General features: G+C 36.6%; 1 protein-coding gene across 1 annotated transcript in view; it reads right to left on the reverse strand.

Annotated features, from left to right (window-relative positions):
• Positions 1-22,308, reverse strand: part of MYO1E (myosin IE) — a 101,450-nt gene that overhangs the window by 28,999 nt on the left and 50,143 nt on the right. Inside the window, exons 6-18 of the mRNA XM_067305453.1 lie at positions 22,129-22,218; positions 20,604-20,735; positions 18,944-19,078; positions 17,883-18,015; positions 14,359-14,555; positions 13,200-13,280; positions 12,722-12,808; positions 11,403-11,489; positions 10,081-10,248; positions 9,227-9,312; positions 8,537-8,618; positions 7,241-7,347; positions 3,133-3,231 (exon numbers count right to left, since the gene is read on the reverse strand). Of these exons, the coding sequence (XP_067161554.1) occupies positions 3,133-3,231; positions 7,241-7,347; positions 8,537-8,618; positions 9,227-9,312; positions 10,081-10,248; positions 11,403-11,489; positions 12,722-12,808; positions 13,200-13,280; positions 14,359-14,555; positions 17,883-18,015; positions 18,944-19,078; positions 20,604-20,735; positions 22,129-22,218 (1,484 nt within the window). The remainder of the gene's footprint in view (positions 1-3,132; positions 3,232-7,240; positions 7,348-8,536; positions 8,619-9,226; positions 9,313-10,080; positions 10,249-11,402; positions 11,490-12,721; positions 12,809-13,199; positions 13,281-14,358; positions 14,556-17,882; positions 18,016-18,943; positions 19,079-20,603; positions 20,736-22,128; positions 22,219-22,308) is intronic.

Raw genomic sequence — 22,308 nt, forward strand, 5'->3', positions numbered from 1 at the left:
AGTCTGCTGACGAGCACTGATGGCCTTCAGCTGCTTCAGTGCGACTGGGGCAAGCAGCTTCTCTAGAAGCAACTATTCCAGGGCCTTCGAGAATGAGAGCGAAGAAAAGCTAAATCTGTGGCAAATTTTTCCCCAAAATCTTTTCTGTGCTCCACTCTTGACAATTTTCTTTCATAATGCCTTAAGTGTATTTGAGCTACATAAACTAAATTATGCTTATTCGTAAAACTATTCAACTAGTGAAAAAAGCAATAAAGGATGGATTCAGTTTGTTATAATTCCCAAGTTCCTGTTTTTCAGGAAGACCTAGGCAGCTGCTAAGTATTAATGAAAATGTTCTCAAAATCACACAGGGAGTTGTTAGAAGATTCATTCAGGGAATGTTCATTATTCATTTGTGACATGTCTAAAATGTTATCCAGCCAGGGAGCAGAAACAGTGTCATGCAACTTAGATAAGAATACCACACAAAGAAAAATAGCGAACAGTTAAAAAGAAATAGATTGCAGTAAGTCATAATACATATGTTGTTTGCTGAAACTACTCCAAACATTTCTGAATAGCAAGTACATGAAAAGAGTATAAGGCTAACTTGTGAACAATCCAACAGGATTCAAAAGCGTTTGTTATTTTGTTCAACTCTTATTTAGTTATCAAATGTTCAGGTAGTGTGCATAATGGTGTAACAAAGTATCCTTATACCATCTTAAATATGTAAGTACATTATATGTAATCTATGATCATAGATACATTTATATATTTATATGCTTTATTTATCAATATCATGGATAGATGCAAAGCTAAAGTAAGGGGTTGTAAGTTAAAGCAACTTGCAACTTATTTAACAACCTCTTTTTCAGGATCATCATGTACGTTCAACAGTATAGTTGTATAAGCAGGTCTAAGCAAGTCTGGATTTAAAGGAGCTGAAGTTAATACAGACCATCAAAGCCGTGATAGCTTCCACACAACAGAATTTTACACTACATTTCAGCATGCTACAAATTCTACCCTACATGTTCTGAGAGGAGGAAATAAAATAATGACTTAAAACAAGACACAACTTTAAGCCTTTTCATATAAATAGAGTTCTCAGGTACCAAGTAAGAGTAGACTTGAAATTCTCCTTTTTTATAAATTCAAGTTAATTTTATACATCTTACTAAGACTGAGAAGTCTAAAGGGCAGAAGAAACAGATTATTCTATAACATGCGTCAGTTAAGCCTTCCACAATTCTAGAATTAAATATTCTATAATGCGTGAATTCACTGCCATTTAGAAATAGCACTTTCCTCCAATGGATTTGTGCATGCTTAATTATACTTAATGTTGTCCTCTAAACTGGTCATGTCAATATCCATATATCTAGGTTTTTCAAGATTACATGCATGTAATTTGAGTTTGCAGGGGGATTTTGGCACAAGTACCAAGTATGTTCTTAAAATGCTTCTGAAAAAATTCCAACTCATGACTGCCAAACAAAAAGAAGTTATCTATTATAAACTCACAGTAAGCAGTTAGGTCATATGCCTAAATATGGGAATATGGAGTTCAGCTTTTGGATTGGCTATGCTTTAAAACACACAGGCCTTTTCAGTGACTGGCTTTTTTATGTCTGAAATTAACATTTGCATGCAAAGTCTATTCAGACTGTAAATGTCCACTTATATGAGCTGCCAAGGAACTCCCAATGAAAACAACTGTACAAGCATGCATTTCCTGTCCATCCGTGCCGCAGCCCGCTTCTACTCACACTGACTCACGGTGTCAGAACAGAGCTTGATCTGGGTGCTAGAGAACTGCGAATGGAAAGGTTGCAGCAAGTTTTACTCGTAGCAAAATGTTAGATTTAACAAGATTGATTCAAAACAAAGATCTAAATTCAATGGAGAATGGTTTCAGTTGCCTGTGGATCTCTGCATATGAAGAGAAGTATAGAAATATGTTCACCTTTCTGAAGTAGCATGTGGTTTGCTCTGTGTAGATCTCACAGGGAGATTTCCAGAGCTGCACAGCTGTCATGCATAATCAATGTTCAACAGTTATGGAGGCTACATTTAAAACTCATTATTCATTTGTTATTCTGTCTCAGCAATTGTATTCTAGTAGGGTAATGCAATCTGAAGCACATTTATGTTTATATAACTGGGTCTGAAGATGGTGAAGAAAAAAATAAGACTAGGAATTGTTCCATATTAGAAAATTGAGTTCCATACCTTAAAATATTTTAGGTCTATTACTAGATGATTAGAATACTCTCTCATATAATCAAGTATTTTCAGTGGCTTTGTTCTGTCCTGCCTGATGAATCATACTCTTATTCTTTGAAGCAACTAATTGCTTTTTTTGTTTTTAATTCTCAAATGTAACACAAAGACTTCTAACAAAAGCTCATGTGTCATGTAGTGTCCCAGTTTTAGCAGTAATTAGCTATATATCTCAATTTTCAAAAACAAAAGTTGAATGTTGTATAAATCTTGAAATTGCTTTCATTTAAGAGTGTTTCAGTAGCAATTGGAGGTAGTTAATCCATCCCAACAGCTGCTCCTAAGACACTGAAAAGGGATTTGATGTCACAGAGCTCTGACTTGTTTTCACTCAGTGAACAGCTGCAGTGGTTTGAGTTGTTACCATTCCCAGCTGTTTGAACACCAGCATAAGGATATAACATGAGCAAATTAAGCTAATATATTACTCTGTGCACTGGACTGGTTGAATGGCAGGCATACATTTCTTCACCCATCCTCTGTCATAGGGAAGAAGAGGTGGGAGAGCTGCAGCAGCAACGTTTTAAACAAAGCTTAGCAGCTAGACATTCAGATTCCAGTGTACACAACTCAATTCTTAAGTTTCTCTCTCCTATGTTTAATTCTTCTTACCTTTGAAGAACCCTCTTATAACACTACAAGAAGAGCTGAGGCCTTGGGCAAATTTACAGATAAATGAAAGACTTTCAAAGACAACAAGTTTAAAAAAAAAAAAATTTAATCTCTGCAGAGCCTGGATCCTGAGCATAGGTAAATGGGAAAAGGGAGAAGATGAATAGGAAATGAGAAATATTCAAAACTTGCAGCTTTTTGTTTTTCTCCTCATCACTGTGCTGTGATATTTCAAAATGAGTATTACCCTACCTCTGCAAAAACTTCTTGAAGACCCGTCGATAGGCGTAGCCAGCTCTTCTTACTCGAATATTTTCTTTCAGACCTAAGTATTCTACTTGATGTTTTACCCTGTGGACAACAATACAGTAAGATTTATAATCTGTTTCATTTCAGCATATTTGAAGATTGAGGTATTCTTAAAATTCCATATCCTGTTTAAAGACTCTACTTCTAAAATTCATGTACAGGTGTATGAATCTACTTATTCTTGCACATTAACATACACACTGCATGGTAAGATACACATTCAAGGCAGGTAGACTACATTGCTGAAATATATGTAGTCAAGTTTAACTTTAATATTCTTTTTCGCTAGTTCAGCTTCCTAACTATCCCCTAATTTATGTATAAATTTTTAAACTAATATTATTACCCATAAAAGGACAAATAACTATTACCTACATGAATACAGAGCAGGTAATCTGAGGGAGAAGGGAATTGTTTTTTGTTATTTTGTTGCAGCTTTCATCAATGTTTTCCATAGCTTAAATATCAACAGTTACCCACAGTAGCTTGTATTTGGCTATTCTGAAGCATGTTTTGCTGGGAAGGATCCAGTGCAATGGCTGGAGACAGCCCAGGATGCCACGCTCCCATTACCCAAAGGGCCTGAAGAAGTCGTGAGCAGTTAGCTCTGCTCCTAACCTTACCCCGCAGTAGAGGGAGGATTTGAGATGGGCACAGCCTGCGCAGAAGTGCGTCGGGGAAGCTTGCTCACGATGTACACTTTAGTAACAAACAAAACCCGTGAGCTGGTATCAGTCCCGTGGGCAGCGTTAACAGCTGCGGAGTGGCTCTGCACTGCACACAGGACTGAAACACCCTTCCCCAACACCACGGCAGTTCCTTTGTGCAAAACACCTTCGTTTGGGCTCTAAACAGGGAAAGAATATTTCACCATAAATTTCAAAGAAGGAAAAAACCTTCCTTTTGGCATTTCTTTTTCTGTTTCAGGAGTTGTGGAACATATTTGACATTCTTTCTTAAATATCCTGCTAGTCTACTTTTTAATGCTTGGGAACTTGGCTTGAAGAATTTCAGTTAACTTCATTAATGATGGATGACTGTTGCTGTTTTTCTTTGCATCTTCTTAATTTTCTCATCTGAGTCGTGTGGTTGGAAGAAGCAATGCCAGTTTTTAATTCTAAATTCTGAAATGTGGTGTTTGGCAGATTCTGTGGCTATTCTTCGGTAGGGTGAAGTACAGAAGCTTACCTTTCAGTCAGAAATGTGAGAGTTGTTAAGATTTTAGTCCTGTAAGTTTAACAAACAGTATATAAAAGAGCCTTTCTTTACATATAATCATGGAAATGTGAGGCTCTAAGAAACCATTTCATCTTAATCCTGTTTTGGTTATTGTTTCTTTGTTTTTACAAAAGATTTTCAAAGCCTGGAACCTCTAGGCTGTTAATTCACTGTTATATCTCTAGCTATTTTGAAAGGTTAAATTCACTATAAAGTGTATTGCCTGTTGATTTTTTTTTTTCTTTTTTCTTTGCTCGAGACATTCCTATTACATGACTCGCAGTATAAAGGGAAAGAACTTTTGAAATGCCATGCAGCAAATGACAAAAGCCCTTCAGTTATTTCTTATTTTTAAATAACACTTAGAGGTATTTTATTAAATGATGAGAAGCACTCTTAAAACTCACAATAAAAAATACTGCACATTTTAATCTTGCGGTGTTCAAGGAATAAAGTATGTTTTGCACCCACTCCAAGAATGCCGGTGCAGTAACAGTAGAAAGCTGATGGTCAAAAATACATTTTCCTGTTTATAGCTTTCCCTCCTGTTCACATCTGGAATACTGCACTGGAGCAACAGCATTACTCCCTTTTTCTTACTGTCCTGCCAATACTACTGTCCAGCAACAGAGAATTTGAGACAGTTTTCTGTTTTTCCTTTTTTTCCTGAGAAAAGGCACTCTTGAAAATCTTCCTCCAGGCATCAACCTCAAGCAGGTCAGGGTCTGGGAATTCAGCTAATGCAGCAATTTTGAATACAAGGCCAAGTGGCTGTGCCAGGATCCGAACAAAAACACATTTCAAGGAACGGTCCAATTTTTGGAATAACTAAGGTATTATACAAGGTTTAGGTATTACACAAGGTCTATCTTAAAGTGCTAAATATTCTGAAACTATTCAACAGCAGTATGAACCTGGAGTGACATGGCTGCTCGGGGCATGAAGTAAAAAAGGCTTTGACAAGTCTTCTCCTTTATTCAAGAGCAGCATTTTCACAGCCTAGTAACATGCTACCAATAAGCAGATTATAGATGAACTACTGCAATCATTTTTAAGTACTGAAGCATGTGTATGGCACAAGATGATTAAATGATTACAGAAGAAAAAACAAAAAAAATCCACTAAACCAGCATTCAACAAAATACGGCCCATGCTCAGTTATATCTTGTATTTCTAGCATCACAGAACTTTCTCACAGTGAAATCGTGAAACAGCAAAATGAAACAAAGTTCGAGTTGCAATATGCTTATAATTAAATCTTTTCCATAGAAATGTCACTGCTATAGAAAATTTATACTTATGTGAGCTCTTAATATAATGTACCAAAAATTGTAGTTTGGAAAGGGAGAGAACGTTAGTATTTTTAAACAGGGATGGAAGTTCACTATCATAAGAACTACTTCCGTTCGTGTCTGATTTTGATACTATACAATCCTTTGCCACCTATCTGTATTTTAGCATCAGTAACTGCTGCATTTGCCAAATGTCATCCTCATTATGGGAAAAGGAGAAGAAATCTTGCCCGTTTTAGCTCTGAAGCGGGTTTCCTGAAAGCCAGCCTTTTGTCAGGATTCGGTTTTTGTTTGTTTGTTTCCATGGTTTCCTAGCAACACTTTCCACAATAATAGGCCTGTTTTCCAATATGTAAATGATTGATTTAAAAAGTCCCTCAATTATTTATAGCTTTTTGTTTTGTTACAAGTGTTAGACACACATTTTCTAGGACCCTTTCTCTCCTTTGACCCCAGTTTCAGTGGGAAATTCAGTGCTGCAATGTAGGTTTTTGGGGATCTGGATGGCCAGGGAAGAAAAGATAGAGAAAGAGAGCCTGCATTTAATTGGCAAGACCTAAATGACATTTTCAAGGGGCAGTCATGGCTGTGGCTTCTGGAAGTGCTCTACATCTGCATGTAATTGCGCTAGTCTGTGTGCCGAATGGCAGGAAGCGAGTTCTGGTGTGTTGCTGATGTGGTCAGGAATGCTCTTTATCAGACTTAGCAAATTGTTTTGCTGTGATAAAAATAACCAACTGCTATGTCAGCACTTTTACCAAAACCAAAAGTGCTTGGTAATATAATGATATATTTTGGTGTTAAATAATGTAGCCTGTCTCAGTGCAAAAAAAAAGAAAAGAAAATACCTTTTCTTTGATAATATGATGATGCTATATAGCACCGCACAGTTTAAAAAAAAAAAGTCTTAAAACAGATTCAGTAAACCAAACTGATGATTTAGGCATCTATTTTATGTCTATATAACCAGCTGCTATGATATTCAAGGGATTTCTCTGTAAAAAGCTGGCTAATGAAACTTTAAAGTCGAGAAGTAAAAAAAAAAAAACTTCTATATTCTTTGCTATAGGGTATTTTTTGGTATTTGAATAATTTTTAAAAAAATTTCTTTGAACCCTTTTTTGATACATAAAAGCAAATTTAGACATCATGCTGGCTTTCAGCTACCTAGTATTTTCAAAGGATAAAGCAAAAATTAGAGCTGATATATAAAGCGCTTGGTGTGTAAATTCTTCACTGAAAACTCAGTCTTTAATTTACCTGTTGTGTTACTGACACACATTCTGCAAATTTTGATTATCCATAACTGAAAGGAGAAAAACTAAGAATTGCTCATATTAACTGCTAATTTAAATTAAGAGATCACAGATAATCTTCAGAATTTAGGAGAGGTCATAGAACAAGTGGTAACATGGCAGATTTTTTCTGAAGGTTTTTAGAGGATCTGGTTCTGTTTGTCTGTAGGCTGTACGATTATAAATTATGAATGTTTGGACTATTACCCCTGGTTCTGCCTCACCGCATCCTTTGCTTATGCATACCTGCTCTCCTCCCAGTCTCGAGGCTTCTTTGTTTCATTGGGTTTGATGCAGCGGATGTAATGGGGTGTGCATTTCATCAGGGTGCCAACAAGGTCATTTGCTTGTTTCTGTAAAATTGAGGGAAAACATTAGGATCTGAGCTGAATAGGGTAAACCTCAGATATTTCTAAAAGTTATCAGCTATCTTCTGATCCATTTTGCATGTTACCCACAGTGTCTCAGGGTAATGCGCAGCTGTACTAGCACAGAGCTGCATTTCAGCCTAGAAGGACTCTCTGTAATCCTGTAAAAGCTCTGTGCAGAAAAGCCGTACACTTAAATGTATTCATTATATGTCTGTAAGGTAAGAGGGAGGAAGTAAAAAAAAAAAAAAAAAAAAAAAAAAAGTCAATATAAAAAAAAATCCAAAATGAATGCAAGGATGCAATTGATTACTGATTATATTATATTCTTTGCTTCTGTGTTTTTCAAATTCATCTTTGCTCTATCAAATCATTTTATTCTTTTGAGTTAAAAAGGTACCCACATTGGTCTCTAGGAATATACATGCAAAAGATGGACAAACACATGCACTAAGAAAATCATCACCCTACACCTGTCTATCATCTCAGAAAATATAATCTGGAAATAGACTCACATGGAGTTCTGCTCTGAGGGCACCATTTCTCCAGGCCCATAATATATTTAAACTAATAAATTTAAACATGGAGTGATGTGTTATGGGGAATGCATCAGATGAACTTGACTATAAGGTGAAATATGAGGAAAGAGGCTGAAAAAAATACGGATTTCCAAATTCTGCAAGCATGTCATCTAAGCATTTACTCTACATCCAGGCTCCAGAAAAGATGTGTAAACATTTGATGCCTGATTCAGTGTGCATTACGGTCAACAGAAAGCCCTCTGATTTCAGTGGGCATCAGATCAGGCCTGGCTGCATTTCTGCACTGTCTAAAGAGACGAATTATCTGTAGTTAATTGTAGGACATCAAGTGGCTGAGTGAAGGGGCTCATTCATTATGCACATGAGAGTACTGTTATCACTGCCATCAACTGCCCACTTGGAAAATTCATTGCTGCAGAATACAACTGAACAAAATGTTTAATGAACAGTGATGCTGGGTGAAATGTGAGTCTAACAGCTCAAACAATATATCACTTTGCAATCAGCATGTCCTTATGACTATCTTTAAAAATGTCTGGACAGTGAAAAACAGCAAACTGTTTTTTAATTCAGACATATGTACATACACTCATGCATGCATGCACATATCAACACAGCAAAACTAAACATACTTTAATTTTACTGCCCGCAGTGGTAGGACGGCCCTTCTTGTCTGCTTGGAGGTTTTCAGGAAACAGAGCCTTTATAAAAGGTCTAGAAAAGAATTAATAAAATACTGTTGGTATAGAAAGACAATTCAATGCAGGAATGTCATGGAATATGCTGTAAAAGTTGATAGTTGAGCAGAATATAAATAGCTATCTATGTTAATTTGGAGTTATATCAACTCAATTTTAAGATTAGTATTTTCCAAGAGCTTTATTCCTCATAGAGATCCTTTGCTATTTTAGTGAGCCCTTAGATACGTGATGTCCAAGTTCCAGACTCAAAGAAACAAGCACTTCTTAGAAAGTAAACATCAATTAAAGTGCATAACAAAAAAATGCTACTTAATACATTCAAGACAGAGCCTTCTCTGAGAGCGCTCCAAATCACTGATGGGCCTTGTTTGACGCCTGAACAAATGGTTATCATTAAACCATTTGATTCTGACGCTGCAGTACCTTACACGTTCATTCAGATTTGCAGAAAATGAAGATCAAGTATAATGCAAGTGATACTGTTCTACAAACTACTGTTTGGTGATGCTTATTTCCACTTTTATGCAAATGATTTCACAAGTTTAGTGGGGAAATCAGGCCCTCTGCATCCATCTGAACTAACACATTATTCCTAGCTTTAAGCAAGTTTTGCTTACGTACAAATCACTGCTCTGCATGAGTTCAATCAAGTCCATGAAAAGAACATCCCGATTTCTCTCGCAGAATCCATCCATATCATAAGATACCTGGGCCAAGGTGGAAATTGATTGTTTGTGGTAAGTTGAGAACCCAATAATTAAAGAAGCTTTAATTCTGTCCTCACCAGTAATTGTTCTGATCTTTTTGGTTAGTCTGGTATTACTTAAAGATGCTACGATCATTAATAAATCACTGCATATATTAGTTAAATCTTTCATAACAAACAAAGCAATTCTGGATATATATATTTACATTCAGTGGAAAAGAGTATTATGAAACTAGTGAATGGAATACAGCACAAGTGAATTTAATACTGAATTATAAAGAAGAAAAATATTTTGCATGTGTTTACTGATATCAAATATAGCAGCATTAAAATAAGTCATGAATACTCTGAGAAATATACCTAAATAAGATGGAACTGTATGTAATTATTCCAGATTTATTGGTATATCAACAGTTAAGGATCTCTTTTCTATCTGAATCCTTTTAACTTACTGCCATTATAACCAACAAGGAAATTAATAATTTTTCACTAATAAAGGATTAGAGGCACTTATTCATTACATAAATTTAATATTAAGTTTGGGTTAGTAAGTTTGCTAGCAGCAAGGCCCAGATTCATCTCTCCTAACTAGGGACATATGTTAGGGCATATTTGTTCTAAACTCCCCAGATTGTCTCCTGAGACAATCTGACTACTTAAAAATTAAAGTAGCCCTCTGCAGATACCACTTTCCCCTTAATTTCATTACTGTTCTTTCTTTTTCTTTAAAAATACATTAGGTAGATGTCATTGCTGATTGCCATATTACCTTTCCAGCATAATGATGAATGATAAACCCCTGGTTCCAGCTGTTGAAATGTTCATGAGTCCCAATCTGCATCTGGAGTTTCTGTAGTAGTGTTTGGTCAGCTCCTTCGCCCACCGCATGCATTGTGGCACACACGTCATCCAAAATGCTCATAATCCCTGGGGGATTCTAACACAGCAGAGAGAAATAACAAAAATAGCAAAAAGGAAGTGAAAAAGAAAAGAGTATGATGCCAGTTCCCCCCCGCCCCGCCCCCGAAAAAGAAAAGCGTTGCTGCTACAAAAGTGCTAGAGCACAGACATGGCAGGAGAAATTCCCCCTCAATCAGTGGAGTTCACAGTAGAGATTAATTTGTACAATAACATGCAAGCAATTTAAGGAGAGATGCTGGTTCATGGAACACTGGTGTTAGAGTGGGAAATGATAGGGAAAATCAACTGTTGTTCAAAAATATTTATTTAGTTTAGTTTATAATTACTTCACAAAGTAATCCCCTTTCTCATTCCAGTAAAAAACAAACCCCTATTTCAGATAAATATTTAAATTCTCAACCTGCAGTTTAACAAACTTCAACTTAAGTATCTAAGATTGTGACACAAACCCTATCCTTTTCCTAGTTATCTGATGCAGACAGACAGGAAATTGGCAAAATCTCAAGTGGTGTTAAACACAAGTCACCATTTTATGTGAACTACTGTTAAAGGTTATTGGCTTATATAAGGACAAAAGACTATCTGAAAAAACAAAACAAATTTCTATCCTAAAGGACTGTTTGATAACTCAACATTTGTTGTCATGCCAGATCAGGATATAAAGACTAAACTGTAGAACATTCCTTGGAACAAAGAAGTATGAATTTTTTAATCTATGAAATTTCCAAGTACTTTGTTTTCACTTGTTTGGTTAATTTGCTACAATACCTTAAAGGAAGCTAGTATTGTAGCTTCCCCAAGCTGAAATAGATCTCTCAGAGACCAGGGGGGCTTATATCTGAGCTACACTTGCATGTTGTAATGTCCTTGATAAATTTAGATGGATAAAGTTTCAATTTCCCACTAGTGAATTTTTTATTCATACTGTTTTCAACCATGCTAGCTTATAATTCTGTTTTTGGCCAATACCTTATATAACATGTATCTATCTTATAGCCCTTATAAGATATCTTATGTAAGATCTATATATAGGCTTAGTATGACTCAGTTACCAAAAAACAGTATTTGCATTTTTCCTGTGAATGTTCTTGACAGCAAAGCAGTTGCCCAATTACTTTAGAGAAAAATCTTCTTCTGTTTTTTCCATCTGTGTTTGTGCCAAACACTTACCACTTTGTTCTCTATAAGGTCACACACTATTTTGTTGTTGAAGTAATCTATTGGTGTCCATCTAATTCCCTCTTGCACATACTCTTCCTGTTAAGTAAAAAGACACACAGATATTCTCTTACACTGTGGATCTAGCAGCAGATTTACAATGAACTACGTACACACAAGCTCTGCACTACTCAGGCTTAGGAAGACCTGTCAGGTTTATGACTGCTTGGTGGCGGGGAGGGAAATAACTGATACGACAGCTAAATCCAGCTATTTACTGCCCAAAAGCTGAATTAAAATCCTTCTCTGTTCTCCCCACGCATCTTGTGTCACTCGTAGCCCTTGAGTAATTACTGAGAAGAGCAGGAATTTTTAATCAGTGAATAAGAGCAATGAAATGGGTTTTATAGTGTCTTGATAATGCAGCTAAGCATTCGTATCCTTAAAACTATTTAAAAAATGAAGGTTGTGACACAGATTAAGGATCAGACCCCCAAACCAACACACACAGAAGTGTACATAAAATGGAGATGCAGCCCTACTTTTTATTTCTGCATGCAATTACTGTAACCATAAGGACATCTAGAGACTGACTGAAAAAAAAATCATACTGAAATTTGATTAAAAGGGCTTACTCAGTAACAAACACATGAGTCCAGCTTAACAGGTCATTTGTGTGTTCAACTGCAATGATCAGTTACTTTTATACAAAAGCACTTGTCTAAGGGCATTCTTGAAAACATTGTCCCAAAGCCGGTGCCAGGCGTGGGCTCACACCACACACACTGCTCCTCTCAGCTGCATGCTCTCTGCTTCCCCATGCAGCAGCTCACATTCATGTAAAGAGATTTTACTTTCGTGAAGAGACTGCGAGCAGAGCAATGCAAATACTTTCAAAAGCATTTGTGCATTTGCCTCAATGATATTTCATTTTAAAAAAAGAAAAAAGGGAGTGAAATGGGTGTGGAGGAAACTAAGAAAAGTAGCGTTTTCCTGTTTAACTGTGTCAAGTCCAATGAAAGCAAAGGGATGGAACCAAGCTGCAGTTTTCCATTTCTGTCAATGAGTCAGGGTGTGCAGCTAGTCTGGGCAGAGTCATATGACTGCGCTAGTACACTGTATGAGGGACTCACTTTTGTACCGCTGTATTGGAGCATGTCTGAAACCGATGTGGTTTACATTTTTAGAGCTAGCCAACAGCAAAGATTTTTTCTTTGTCTTGCTTAACAAGGCAAATTTGATTGTTACCAGATGATAAAACCTCAATTTTCCACCAAATGAAAAGGCAATGGCTCAGTTTATGAATTCAAAAACAATAAATGTCTGATTACCTGCTCTGCTTTCAGTGTCAGTTCAATAAAAATCTGCTGCAGTTTTTCATTAACAAAGTTGATGCAGAACTGTTCAAAACCATTTTTCTACAATAAAGGAAAAAATTTACAAATTAGTCTCATGCTCTATATACAGTAGTTGCTAGTTCTTATGCTAGCAATATTAGGAGAAGCTTCAAAGGAATATTTTCAATGATGGATGGGTTGCTGATTTTATAGTCTTTCTGCATAATCTCAGATCTCAAAATAAAGATCAATGACCTAATTCCTTTGAAGTTTCTTCAATATTTCATGTTTATTAAGTGATACATTACCAGTGAGTACTGAATGTCCAGGAAGCTGATTTTTTTGCTTTCCATCTGGCCACAGGGTTTGGGGTTTTTTGTTCTTTTTGGGGGGGTTTTCCCCCTCTAAGTAACAAGAAGAAAATCTCTCTCAGGTCAGATCAGCTCAAACACTGAATTTTGCATTGCCTTACCTGAAATATTTCAAAGCCATAAATATCGAGGACACCAATGTTATATTCTTCATGGTTCTTCTCCATAGCCTTATTAATGGACTAATAAAAAAACCAAACACAAAATGTAAAATAAAGTGTAGTTAATACCTTAAATTATGTATTCGTATCCTTAAATCTTTATATTAAAATACTGAATTTCTTAAAAAATAACATATTTGAATGGAATACAAATGTATGTAATAGGGTATTTTACTTTTACTTTAATAAAAAGCTCTTATTAAGAGCTAGGAAATGAACAGTACAGTATCCTGTTTTCCAACTTAATGAGCCTTCAGAGCTACTGTTTGTAGAAACCATTTCTCATTCGGAGTAACCTATTCAGTTAAAGAAAAAGGGGCCAACAAAAAAAAAAAAGAACAGCCGTAAATTTGATATTTGAGGCATTCTACAGATAGTAACATGAATCTTTTCAGCAATTTCTGTATTCCCTCTTCTGCAGTGTCAGTGCTGGTAACAGAGACACCTAATAAGAGTTATGGAGATGTCATGACGAAGATGACTTTTGAGACACCAGCACTGCCAACACGGAGCAGCCCTCTGCTCCCGTGGCCAAAGGTAAGGCTTCCCCTCACCAGCACAGCCTGATGTTTCCCCCGAAGCAGAAAGTACTTCAACATGGAGATCAGAGCGCAGAAGAGACCGGCATTTGCTCAAATGTCCCAGCTTTGGGGTGCTGAAGGGATTTCTTGGCAGGAGAGTGGGCTAAGACAATAAGGGACCAGAAACATTACCTGCTGTAATTCTGCTCATCTGAAAATGCTTAACAACGTAGGATAAAGCAAGACTCTAGCTTCAGAGAAGTATGGATGCTGGCAGAAAGAAGGAAATGTCAGGGTCTCTCACAGGACAGTCACGGCAGGAGACAGTGCTGAAAGCACAGCTCACCCACTCACACCTTCAAAAAAGCTGAAAGCATTTGTCTTCTAACAAGTGCCTGGCATTTGATATCTGCGGTCCTGCTCCCACTAGACTCCTCAGTGCTACTGCTAATGTTTAGGCCAGGGAGCATATTTAGGTGAAGGAGATGATGGACAAAAGGAGCACTGCAAGAAATAGTCCCAATGTACTTTTACTTGTTTCAATACTTCAGTCGTAGACTTGATCAAATTCAACTTACATCCACCAGGTAATCAAAGACACGGGCGTGAAGGGCTTTGGCCAGCGCATCCCTGGTGTAGCAGGCCTGTTCCACATTCAGTGTTACGTTAATGGACTCGGATTTGCCTCCCCACTTGCTGTCCATCTGTCTGCTGGTCAGTTTTTCCTTTAGGCGGTCCTGGTTAATTCCCAGGAGGAAAGCAGGGAAAGCCAAAACTGTAAGAAAGATTAGGGCTGCTGGATTATGATTTACAGACTAAACCAGTACAAAATAAAATAAGAAACTCAGCAATATCTCAAATAACAATCAGCAGTAATAAGCCTCATGAGACATGGCTTAAAAGAAAAAGAGTAGGGATTTACATCTTAAAAATTTCCCTAAGCTCCCCAAAGGCATTTTCAACTCTTTACTTATATCACAGTTTTGAACTATGTGGTTCAAAGAAATCATTTTTGGAAGAGCTGGAAATAAGACATGGAACTCGCACATGAAATAAAACTGACACCACTGAAATTTCTTTGTAAAAAAGCATATGTTTAAAATATAATAAAATATAATACAGAAAGAATACTGTTATCCATCTCCTAATAGTCTTTCCCTTTCCTCTTCTAAGTTAGTATTTTGCAGAAAACTTCAATTGGCTTGCCATTTTTTTTCTTTTGTTTTATAAATCCTTTCTTCTGGAAGTACTTTGCAAATTGTTTTCTCTTGTGTAAAAGCAGAGCAGAAAAAGACATCTGTGCAATAAGAAGCCACAAGGCTAGAATTCGTTGCCTTTTTAGCACATGGCACAGAAGTTAGTTGCAAGCGTCACACACCTTAAGGAATGGAAAAAGAGAAACTGGCTTGAAAGCATACAGAAATAGCTCCCAAGGGCATCTCTTGGAGTTACTGTTGCCCCTCCACTAAACCACATAATCCTCTAACAACGTTTCATCAATGTTCCAGTGCTTTCAGATCCACTCTACTGTTGTGAAGAGGATGTCAAATAATCGCTAAGGCAGTTGCCACTTGTGCTTTGTACATCTGCAACATCCACAACATTATTTGACTTCTTTCAACCTTTTAGTACATTAATTCCCAAGTATTTTTAAAACTGCAGATAAATCCCCGCTTTCTGAAATCTAATTAATTGCAATCAGACAGGCTGATTAAATCTACCCTAGGGCACTAATAACCAAGGAACTAACCAAAGTCGAGTCATTGGCAACACCTCTGATAATTCACTGAGGACTGCAAGTTGAAGAGCACAGGAAAAGGACAAACATCATATCCCTTAAAAGGGAAGAGAGAATGTGGGGAATTACAGACCAAATACCTTCAGATATACTACCAGAATAAATAATTAGCTAGTATTACTGTAAGGATTTATGAAGATAGCAAAATAATAGATATCATTATACCATGGATATCTCAGAAACCCTTCATAGTGTTAGTGATTTACTGGAAAGGAAGAAGTGCTGAGCCTGATTTGACGTAACTTGACATTCTTAAGACACCAGATTATTTCCTCTAGTTAAGGACCGTATAGATATGGTCTAGAAAGTACTATAAAGTAGGCTATACATGTAACTGAAAAAATTATCCTCAAAGAGTAATTATCAAATATCCAGAATAGAACAACATCCAGAATAGTATTTGGAATGACTTGCAACAAGGAAGAATTAGTATAAATATTAAGAAAATCTTTTCAAGTACAAATATAATCAAGCAGTAGAACAGAAAATAGATTATTCACCACTGGCAGTTTTAAAGAACTATTTTCCTAAACGCCTGTCAAGAATGGTCTGTGTAGGTTTGATCCTGACTTAAGAGTAAGGGACTGGAGTCTTCAGCTTCTTGAAGAAGGGCCTTTGCAACTGTTTTTCTGTAAGTGGCTATATAATAACAAGAACACTACTGAGCCAAATTCTTAAACCTTACATTATTTCAGACACATGCAAAGCATGACTAGTCAGTGGTCAACTGTGTTATATCTCTCCTAGCTATCCAGGCTGTGATTAGATATAAACTCTTTACTCTTTAGTTGGCTAGTACAAACAACAAATTGTGCATGGAGTTGGGGGGTTATCAGTGGAGAGGGAAATGAATCCAGCTTTCAGCTTCATAATGTAGAAATTTTAGTAGACATTGCTATTTCTTTGCTGGCTTCTTTAAAGTGCAATATGTTTATGAGTAACTTCTGTATTCATTCTACCTGCTAAGTTTCTTCTGTGTATTATTCATACACAACTTCAGTATTTAGATCACAGTGAGCAAGAAAAACATGGTGTACTTGGCAATCCATTCACATTTACCAACGTTTTGTTTTTAATCCATGTGTTTTTTCAGTTTGTTACTTTTTGATGCAAAATGTTCAGTATCTGTCTTTTAAGTCTGGCTATTAAATATCTTGATTTCACTGAAAGATTTAATACTACAATTTAAATGGAAGCACGGTAGCTCATTTAGAATCTTATGGCATATCTAAAATCCTATATTTTTCTTTGGATGTATAAAGTGCCCCAAAATATTTTTCTTCAGGTTCGCTTACTATTCTTTTAAATTGCATATGAAGATTAGTCCTTTTAATTTGTCCATTTCTTAAAAACAAATAGCAGGAGAGCTATACACTTGAGTGGAAAGTCTTCTGCACAAGATATTTATATTTGATTTGCCTAAAACTCAACTAATAAATGCAGTTTTTCTGAACACGAACATTAAAAAAATCAACAAGGACCATTTTGGAATAAGAGAACAGATGGATATCTGTAAGCTACTACAGATACTGTGCTTATCCCTTGTAAGCTAATAAAGTCAAACAAGTATAAAATGAACGTTAACAACAATGTTAAACACTGTAGAACTATTAGTGCTTCAACATCTTACTGATGTGGGCCAAGCTGATATAAAACAACAGCAAGAGGTGAGGGAAGCCAGGACTGTGCAATGTGTATATAGAAGCAATAAGAAATACTTACAGGGTAGAAGTACCTACTAATGAGGCATGGGTCAAGAGATCCAAGCCAGGGAAGATAACATTTAATAATATAGTTTATAGTGAATTTCAATGTGTTTTCAAGGCAGCTCTTCTGGACGCATATGCATCTGACTGAGCACTGACTGTACCTGACACTGTACATGAAAACTGAGGATACTCCACAGGTTGGCAGCTGCTTCCATATGGTGGTGCGGTCAGACAGACCACATAAGGAACAGGTTTGCTCATGAATGAATGCTAATGCATTCAAAGAAGCAGAGCTCAAGTTTGCTCCAAAACATTTCTCACAATTTCTAGTATTTCGTACTCAAAAGCTGGAAAAGGATTCCTTAAATTCAAAATGCAAAATTATGTTGCTATTAATTAAGACAATGGCATTGTACAAGACAAAACAGGGGCCTCGGTACCATTATTGTTTTGGGGAGAGAATTTGAATTAGCAGCCTTGCACTATGAGAAATGATGCACTGTATTTGGACAAGCAATTCAAGACTGCAGTTCACCTCATGCCATCTGGGTTTCAGCCCATTGCTAATTCTATAACAGTTTCCAGAGGTACTTACACTCCTCGCTCTCCACTCCTGCATAGTTGCCAACTTCTTTGAAGCTGATGTTTCCCAAATGCAGTATTCCTGCCACTATCTGCAGTACCAATGACTGTTCCTCTGCAAAGATCCCAATCACATTCATTGCATGCTGGAAAGAGGAAAAAAAATCAACACTGAATCAGTCAAAGAATCTGTTCAACGAGGGTTGGGGTTTTTTTTGTTTTTTTTTTAATAAAAGTCCTTTTAAAAAGTTGATTAAAAAAAACATGAGTTCTTCAAAAGAGTTCATACACTTAAGGCAACCAATTTTCATTAGTCTGCACTGAAATTTCAGAAATTATAGATGTCCTACCTCATAGATTTTTTTTTAAATAATTAAGTACAGAAGCATCTAAACCATATAAAAGATGTGTTACTAAAATAAATTCTGGAGTAATTAAAGTTACTGAACAATGAGCATCAGCTTTTCCCTGTGCCACTGTGAAAATGAATTGTTTCATTGCAAAATGGGAAACAATGAACTCAAGATAGAACAATTTTACTCCTTCTACACAGATACTTTATCTACTGAGACTATCAAATGCAAAGCTGTAGTAGATGTCTCTGATCTATGTTTTTCAAGTCCCTTTTCCCAGCTTTTTCAGTTGTGCTGCTTTTAAACAGGTGTGAAAGAGCAGTCACGACTTAGAATTTGGCTAGCACTGTACTTTTTTTTTCTCTCTCTTTCAATGGAAGTTCCTCACTGTGTTGCATTTTCACATTTTTATGCTGCAGATTCCAAACACGTAGTTCACCTGCATTTAGTTAAACTCCATTATATCTGTACCTTTCTGAAAGGGGTGCAAACAAAACACAAAGGTGTTTAAAAGGTGTATAAATCCAAAGACTGGCAGCTATCTTTTCAAGATTGTTAGGCCGCAACAAAGGAGAAGCTCTTCAGGATAAAATGTAATTGTTGCAGCTGCATGAATTTCTCATTTCCACAATCATACATCAATGTCTTTGCTATAAATGGACAGTGGAATGAACACACATCCATCACTAAACCTATGAGAGAGAGAGAGTCAAAAACGCACCAGTGTTTCTTGGAAATCAGATTTGTCATTGATGTCATCTACTTTGTAGGACCCAGAGAGGCTCAGATAGTAATAGTAGTCCATACTGGTGATGCCAAGACTGCTTTTTTGCTCTGAGGAGGCCCCTTCAATTAGCTGCAAAAACAAAATTGCCAAATTAGGTATCATGTAATTATCTTCAGCAGAGACGAGGCAGGTTAGGAACAGGTGACTGAGTCTGGAACTGCTCGGATGGAGATACGGCTAAAGCTGTGGCAGATTCATATCCTTCCTGTGTTTTGCTAACTGTTTAACCAGAAAGACCAGATAGTCATTCCTATTCACGTGAATGACAGCTCTTTCTAACTTCCATATCCAATATAAAGGGCAAACTGGGACTGATTCGAATGTCTTTCATTATCTTTATCTCATAAAGATAAAGCAAAGGTGTTTTTCCACTCTGCAATGTTTTAGCCAAATCCTCAGGAGCAGCTTGCCTTCCATGCCTACTCAACAGCAGGCAGAGTTGAGAGAGCATACTGAGAAAGCACCATTTGTGACTCTGAGGCCAAGTATCCTCTATCCCCATTATGGGGCATGTCAAGCCGGTTTTGAACTGCTCCAATACTATGTTGATGTCTGATATATAATAACCTGTTATGACTGCTAGGAAATCAACCAAGTAAAACATGGTTCAGTCACACCTCTTTGCATCGTTTAGGCCAATAGGGCCGAGGACAAATGCCTTAGTGTAATTAAAAAAGGTTCCTGTCCTTCTTGTGATGGCTGAGAAGAGACTCCTCAGACTTATGCACAGTCTACACAGTTGTGTGTAGATACGGCTGCAGTAAAAAGCAACGAGCAAACTGATCTCCTAGTGGAGAAGTCAGAAGCCTGTAGTCTTTTAACTTTTATGTCAAAACCAAGAGACCAGCCAGACTGAGAAAAATCAGCAGGACAGTGCACAGCATTCACATACCTCGGAAGAGGGGACTGCACAGCTCCTGGAGCAATTCCAGGTTCTACTCAGCTTTCCATCCTCATAATGTCACTTCAATTTTATGTGAAGCTGTTACAGTCACTTACATTGCACTGCCTTTATTCTAGTTTTGTAGAACCTGATCAATTGGCACTTTAGCAAGTAAGGAACTTGCATGTCAAAGACCAATGAACACAAGAAAACCCATAAGGAAAAGCCTTAAGAAATGTGAAAAAAAGGGAGATGCTTGGAGGAGTCAACAGACATTATCCTAAATAACTCACAGAACTTAGTAGAGAATTAGATATCTCTTTCCAAGCTGTGCTACAGAATTCCAGAGCAGAAGGTCTAATTATATAGATCAGTTAAAAAAAAAAAAAAAAAAAAAGCTGTTGGAAAGTTCTCACTTCCTATTACATTCAATTGGACTTTTCCAATAGGACATCCGCTGTGAATTTCCAAGCTGAGACCCTGAAATACTTGAGTATTTTTTTTCTGGAACTGAAAGACAACTGTGTCTTAAGACATAGCATGTTAAGACACTGTCTTAACATGCTATGAAGCTTCCCAGTGATATAACCAGATCACCTTCTTGAATATGCATTTGATAATCTCATTGTACTGAGAAAGACTTTTCAATACAGAGGAAAAACTGGTAAAAGTTATTTTTAATAACTGATAGGGGAGATATACACTTCTGACCTGGTAAAAAATGTGAAAACTCCTCTCTCCAGGATTCCTCATTACGACTCGAGATTTTTCCAGTAGAAAGTTGGAGATTTTCCCACCATCTGGTTCTCCACCTGGGCTAAACTGGATTTCAAAGTATTTCCCCTGCAGTAAATAATTATAGAAGCTGTTGAATGATTAGTAAATACTAATTTGCAATCAGGTACTTGTTATACTATGCCTCAAGAAAGGTTATTAGGTTATTTAATATTTATGGATACAGAGGCTCAGATGCCTCAAGATTCAACTAAGCTTTTATTCCTAAACTATCACAAATCTTTCTTTCCATGTCCATTTATACGATGCTAGACTCAGGATAAGACATCATGCATTAATGCAAAGGTAGAGAGAAAGTGAGGGGCTTCCTTCCCCTGCTGGGAGTCTCACTTAGTGTAAATGAAACTGTAAGGGCCACCTGCACTGGAAGTAAATTTAACAGATTTAAGACCAATGGCAAATGTGGCCTTCTGCTTGAAAGCAAGGCAAACCAATATCTTTTTCTTTGGGGGAGACATTAATTGCATTGCTACTCATGTTGGCTATGGAATAAATCCTTGCATTAGCTTTGCATAATAAAATGGCCAAAAGGAACAGAAAACCAAGAGGTTAATTAGCTTTCATCCTCATTGTTGCCAATCTGACTGGGGAAAAAACAACAGATATCATTTAGAAGAAAAAAACTGACAGTTTTACAATTTTCTCCTCTTGCAGAATGCAGCAGTCATATTTTATATATCAACTTTCATCAAGATATTTATATGATATTATATACACATACAGTATATTTTCCACAAAGGCCTAAAATGAGGAAAAAGAAGCTTAGTTTCCTTATGGCTGCTAATGGACACAATTCTACTTGTAGCAAACAGAGCTCTGTCTAAGCAGCAGTGCAGTTAGCCTCAGATTTGTACTGTGATCTTGCTCTCACTCCATTTTACCCAAACTGTAGAAGGGAACATTCTTTCTTTCCAAATCTATAAAGCCTATGTGTAGCTTTTCAAAACTGACCCCACAGTATGTTATTTAGTAAACACCTATTTCACAATACTAAGTACTTTATAATGAGAGACTGAAAATAATTCCCCGCTACTTTTTGTACATGCTAGCAAATTTATTTCCCATTAATCAAGTCTAAGAATGGCTTCATATGTTTAAAAAACCCAAACACATTATTGCACATATTTACTGACCATGAAAGGCCACGTTTACATTTTACATGACCATGAGGCCAGTTCGTTGCTGGTAAAGCTATTTGCTTACAGATTGAGTACTTTAAAAATAACTTGTGACAAGTATGTATTGTAAGAGAAACAAATATGCAATCTATACAGAGTGAAATACAAGCCTCTCAAAATATACTTTATGTTTTAAAATATACTTTATACTTTACTTGTATTTACCTATTTTGTAGTCATTTGGTACTATACTCCTGAACAATGTCTATCTAATAGCACAGAAGTTGAAAGAATAAAGTAATCTCTTGGGGAAAGGAACTTACAAATCTGCTGGAGTTGTTGTTCCGTACAGTTTTTGCGTTCCCAAAGGCCTCCAGTAAAGGGTTGGACTGCAGAATAATGTCTTTCACGTGCTAAAATTTTATGAAACAGGAGAAATATAAATTTAGAAATACATATTTTTAAAGTTCTTAGAGCTTTTCTAGGAAACCATGACACCTAAA

This window comes from Apteryx mantelli, chromosome 15 (genome assembly GCF_036417845.1).
Source record: "Apteryx mantelli isolate bAptMan1 chromosome 15, bAptMan1.hap1, whole genome shotgun sequence".
NCBI classification, from domain to species: domain Eukaryota; kingdom Metazoa; phylum Chordata; class Aves; order Apterygiformes; family Apterygidae; genus Apteryx; species Apteryx mantelli.